This window comes from Coregonus clupeaformis, chromosome 17, assembly GCF_020615455.1.
Source record: "Coregonus clupeaformis isolate EN_2021a chromosome 17, ASM2061545v1, whole genome shotgun sequence".
Classification (NCBI taxonomy): Eukaryota; Metazoa; Chordata; class Actinopteri; order Salmoniformes; family Salmonidae; genus Coregonus; species Coregonus clupeaformis.
In genome coordinates this window covers 43,625,058-43,630,563 of record NC_059208.1, presented here as the reverse complement: position 1 = coordinate 43,630,563, position 5,506 = coordinate 43,625,058, and the positions used below count along the sequence as shown (strand labels likewise).

General features: G+C 44.6%; 1 protein-coding gene across 1 annotated transcript; it reads right to left on the bottom strand.

Moving 5' to 3' along the window:
• Window positions 1-1,215: 1,215 nt before the first annotated feature.
• LOC121585582 (oocyte zinc finger protein XlCOF6.1-like) lies at window positions 1,216-2,759 on the bottom strand. The gene is made up of 2 exons (XM_041901906.2): window positions 2,450-2,759; window positions 1,216-2,280 (listed from the first exon to the last, which is right to left on the bottom strand). Exons 1-2 carry the CDS (start codon window positions 2,634-2,636, stop codon window positions 1,382-1,384), a joined length of 1,086 nt encoding a protein of 361 aa, XP_041757840.2. The 5' UTR covers window positions 2,637-2,759; the 3' UTR covers window positions 1,216-1,381.
• Between the last annotated feature and the right edge of the window lie 2,747 nt (window positions 2,760-5,506).

Sequence of the window (5,506 nt, the reverse complement as noted above, 5' to 3'; positions counted from 1 at the left end):
AGTGCTCGCTTGTCAGAAAATGTAAAAATAAAATAAATAAAAAAGGGTGTCACATTCTTCCTGGGGGTGTATATGAACAGATTGTAATAAAATGTAATGTTGCTAAAACGCTGTCAGTTCCACTTGAAACAAAAGACAAAGGAACCCAGGGGTGTATTCATTATGCCGATTCTGTTGCAAAGAAACGGTTTACTCCAAACTGAAAATGTTTTGCAACGAAAACAAGACAAATTAAGTAGGTCCCTCACAGTTTCGTTCCATTTGCTCAGATTCCATTGCAAGATGTAATGAATACACCCCAGGTATTAAGCAAGGGAACTGGTTTTAGAGGCTTTGCTACACAATGATATTGTAACGTATTTGGGGGGGGGGGGGTCGCCCCGACCGGGATTCGAACGGGGGTCGAGCCAACACCTTAACCATTAGGCCAAGAGGTCCTAACCTTTTGACCAGGTTGCTTGGTGTTCTCTTAAAGCTGAGATCCGCTAAAGGTGAAACAGCACCATCGGTCACCCCAGGCGCATTTGTTATCGTTTTTGTTTTGTTTAAAAAAAAGAATTGTAGCACATACTCTGCTGTTCTATCACGCGTGCAATGATGTCAGAGAAAGAATAAATTAAACTGTTTGAAGTAACATCTTTGTTGTTATATCACAAACGGACGTGGCAGTTTTACCACAACGGATTCCAACTTAAAGTCGCTACAATGTCATGGATGAGCAGAATTAGGTCAGAAAAAAGAAAAGACCATTAGGTCAAATTGGATAGAGAAATACTCAAATTCAAGGATACCATTTTCTGGAAATTTCAATATTTGTATGTATTAACATCAGTCTGATCATTTTCTCTTCACCATGGCTCTGAGACATTCCAAAACAACCTAATTATTAATTGGCTAATGTTTAAACAGTCTATATCTATTAATTTGAAACCTACAGCATGAATGTCTCTCGAGTGGCGCAGTGGTCTAAGGCACTGCATTGCAGTGCTAGCTGTGCCACTAGAGATCCTGGTTCGAATACAGGCTCTGTCGTAGCCGGCCGCGACCGGGAGACCCACGGGGCGGCGCACAATTGGCCCAGCGTTGTCCAGGGTAGGGGAGGGAATGGCCGGCAAGGATGTAGCTCAGTTGGTAGAGCATGGCGTTTGCAATGCCAGGGTTGTGGGTTTAATTCCCACGGGTCCAGTATGAAAAATAAAAGAAATAATGTATGCACTCACTAACTGTAAGTCGCTCTGGATAAGAGCGTCCGCTAAATGACTTAAATGTCAAATGTAAAAATAAGAGTTTTGTCCACATCCTGCCTTTTTAGTCCCATCTTCTGACAGAAGATGTCTGTGTCCTCATTTTCTTTCTCCATTCTGTGTTGGTCCTGTTTTTGTTATTTGTGGACTTTATCAACATGTTTCAGCAGGTCAGCATTCTCAGTGAATCTTCTACCACACACAGAACAGCCATGCTGTTTCTCACCTGTGTGAGTCAGTATATGCCTGTTCAGGTGTGTTTTTCGACTGAATTTTTTCCCGCAGTTACCACAGCTAAATGGTTTCTCTCCTGTGTGAGTACGTACATGTTGGGTTAGGTTCCCCTTCCGATAGAAGCTTTTCCCGCAGTATCCACAGCTAAATGGTTTCTCTTCTTTATGAGTCTGTATATGCACGTTCAGCAGCCCCTTGCTATAGAAGCATTTTCCACAGTCACCACAGCTAAATGGCCTCTCCCGTGTATGAATCATCATGTGCTGGGATAGACGTTCTTTGTTTTTAAAGGTCTTGCCACAAACAAGGCAGGGGTTCCCACCATGACAGAGTGGGACATGGGCCTTCAGTTTACTGGTGGAGTTGAAGGGGCATTCAATGGGTCTTTCCCTGGCGAGAGTCACATGACTCTGAAGTTCAGCTTTCAGAGCAAATACTTTGCCGCAGTCACAGCAGCAGTGAGATTTTTTAGACATGGTGCTGAGTTTAGAACAGTATGGTGGTTCGGGATTCAATGGTGGACTGTTTACTTGGTCACTAATTACGGCTGAGCTGTGGCTGACGGCTTCGTGATCCCATTCACTTTTCACACAGGGAGAACTAAATATAAACTCTATGGTATTACCCTCCAGCCCTTGAAACTGCTCTTCCTCCTGGCTGGTCCTCAGTTCCTCCTGTTCCTCTTTAATCTGTGTGGGCCCTGGTTCCTCCTGTCCCAGACTAGGGTACCACTCCTGCTCACAGTGTTGTTGCTCAGGGGGAACCTCCTCTTCAGAGACAAGGAGAGAGAACTGCTGGGAGTCTGGAGGGTAGAAATGATAGGCGCAGACATGCCTGAGTACACATGATTTTCGCAACACCAACAAAATAATAATGCATGGTGAAAGTTAAAGTAAAACGTTGTTGAAATGTTAATTGCTGTTATTGCCTAAAAAGTATATGAAGTGAGTAGATGAGATCTACACACACACCTGTGCTACATAGTTTTATCTCTGGTGTAATCCGCAGCTGTCTCCGTAGACGATCATTCTCCTCTTTAGATCGTGAGATCTCCTCCTGGTACTCAGTTACGACTTTCTCAACTGCCCCCAAAATCTCCACTGCCGCCGCCGTTAAACACTCAGAAAGAAACGAATTCAAAGACTGTAATTTAGACATTCTTAGTAGACTTGTAGTAGTGGTATTATTATTGTCAAAATAGCCTTTTTCTCTCTGGTTTTATTCACCTATTTAGTCTAGAATTCGTCCACGATGAAGGAACGTTGAAAAACAAACCCGCTCTCCCAGTTCTACATCCGTGATGTTCTTCTTTGATGAGGTTTAATGGCGGTTGGCATCCAATATGTTGCATTACCGCCACCTACTAGACTGGAGTACAACTCCCTTATATTTTGCTTGAAAAATAAAATTAAATAAAAACCCTACCATCTAACACTACACTCACAAATTTACAAAAATAAAATTAATTTAAATTAACACCACCCTACTCCACTATTTAAATCTATTCATTCCTACCTCATGCCCTCAACCTGAAAGGATGGGACATCACCACTTAACACACCTTGTAACTCTTCTGTCAAGTCTCACACACCCAAATACCTCTCTGCAGCTGCCACCAAATCTAAATTTTCTTCGACTTACGTTCCATCCCTGCAGTACAATTAATAACCATTGTAATAAATGCTAAAAATCCAATCTTACTGAAACATATATCTCTTCTTGGGCTATCCTCTGTACTGGTACAGATCGACTACTCTCACCACTCCCCCTTGACCCATCTTCCTCTACTTTCTTCACTGCCTCAGCATATGACAACCTCTGCACTACTCTTACCCTGAAAACCTCAACCTGCCTCTCTCACACGGGACATTTCTGATCCCCAGCCCCATGGGCAACCCTACAATTAGCACATCCCACTACTTTCCCCAATGAGATCCAAGATGGCGTAGTAGTGCGGTCGTGTATTGTGTTGTGTCCTCGTGTAAATAGCCAGTTTTTTTATTTTTTTTATTTTAATCGTACATATTTCTCTATCTCACTTTCCATCTTTTAACTAAATATACTTTCCTGCAACTCGCCTCACCCAATGTGGAACGGATTCTATTATTTCTTTATTTTTATCAATAACCTACAGCTGAAACTAGCCAGCTAGCCAGCTAACTAGCTACTTGCTATTAGCCACCGTTAGCGGTCTTCACCACTGTCCGTGGCCTGCACTACCTACCAGTCAGCTCTAGCCTGGACAATTATCGGCCAGTCTGCACAGCGTGCTATCGACCCAGAGCATATCGGATTTTCTGCCAGAATCACTGAATCACTGGACCTTAACACTGGACCATCGCAACTAGCTAGCTGCAACCGAATGGCTGTTGTTGGCTAATCACCATTTCCCTACATACCAGTTAGCCTTGAGCTAGCCTCTAGCCAGGCCCATCTCCCAGCTATCTACCTCTCTGTTAACAGGACGGGACCTCTTAGTGTCGACACGGAGCCCAGGCGATCCATCACGACTGGACTGCCGACGTAATCGTCTGATGTGGTTTCAACAGGCTTCCCGTTCCGACGACCACGAAGATCCATCTGCTAGCCCCGGCCTGCTAGCACGCGCAATCAACAGCCATGCCTCCTGCTCGCCTGTGCTTTATGCAGCCCACGATCTGCTCCCGGACTTACTTAGTGCTGTTCACTGGACCTTATGATCACTTAGCTACACAGCTAATGCCTGCTGGACTGTTCCTTTACACAGTACCCCATCCTGTTTATCTGTTTAGCCTCAGCCCAAACTTTTGTCGCCATTACCAGTTGTTGTCTTAGCCCTCTCGAATAAAACCTGTGATTGCTTTATGCCTCTCTCCCATGTCAATATGCCTAGCCTATTGCTGTTTGGGTTGGTTCTTATTATACAATTTCACTGTAGAGCCCCAAGTTCAGCTCAACCAGCCTTAGAGAGCTCCTTTGTCCCACCCCCCATACACGCAGAGACTGGCTCAATCGGTACCTCCAGTGATGCTATCTCTTTCATAGATACCCAATGCTTAGGTGTACCTCCACTGTACTCATATCCTTCCATATCCTTGTCTGTACATAATGCCCTGAATCTATTCTACAACGCCCGGAAATCTGCCCCTTTTCTCTGTACCCAACGCACTAGGAGACCAGTTCTTAAAGCCTTTAGCCGTATCCTTATTATATTCCTCCTCTGTTTCTCTGGTGATGTAGAGGTTAACCCAGGCCCTGTAGCTCCCAGTATCACTCCTAACACCCAGGCGCTATCATTTGTTGACTTCTGTAACCGTAAAAGCCTTGGTTTCTTACATGTTAATATCAGAAGTCTCCTCCCCAAGTTTGAGTTATTCACTGCGTTAGCACACTCTGCCAACCCTGATGTTCTAGCAGTGTCTGAATCTTGGCTTAGGAAGGCCACCAAAAATTCAGAAATGTCCATTCCGAACTACAACATTTTCCGTCTAGATAGAACTGCCAAAGGGGGCGGAGTTGCAATCTACTGAAGAGAGAGCCTGCAGAGCTCTATCATACTATCCAGGTCTGTGCCCAAACAGTTTGGCTTCTACTTCTAAAAATCCACCTTTCCAGAAATAAGTCTCTCACTGTTGCCACTTGCTACAGACCCCCCTCAGTCCCCAGCTGTGCCCTGGACACCATATGTGAATTGCTTGCCCCCCATCTATCCTCAGAGTTCGTACTGCTTGGTGACCTAAACTGGGATATGCTAAACACCCCGGCCGTCCTACAATCTAAACTAGATGCCCTCAATCTCACACAAATTATCAAGGAACCTACCAGGTACAACCCTAAATCCGTAAACATGGGCACCCTCATAGATATCATCCTGACTAATTTACCCTCTAAATACACCTCCGCTGTCTTCAACTAGAATCTCAGCGATCACTGCGTCATTGCCTTCATCACTGTCATCACTTCATGCCCCTCATCACTGTCAAACGCTCCCTAAAACACTTCAGCAAGCAGGCCTTTCTAATTGACCTGGCCCGGGTATCCTGGATGGA

Bases quoted from the DNA above. Each gene is read 5' to 3' on its own strand.
- LOC121585582 (XM_041901906.2), bottom strand. From the start codon at position 2,636: ATGTCTAAATTACAGTCTTTGAATTCGTTTCTTTCTGAGTGTTTAACG. The intron at 2,281-2,449 runs GTGTGTGTGTAG...TCTACCCTCCAG, and splicing joins GATAAAACTATGTAGCACAG to ACTCCCAGCAGTTCTCTCTC.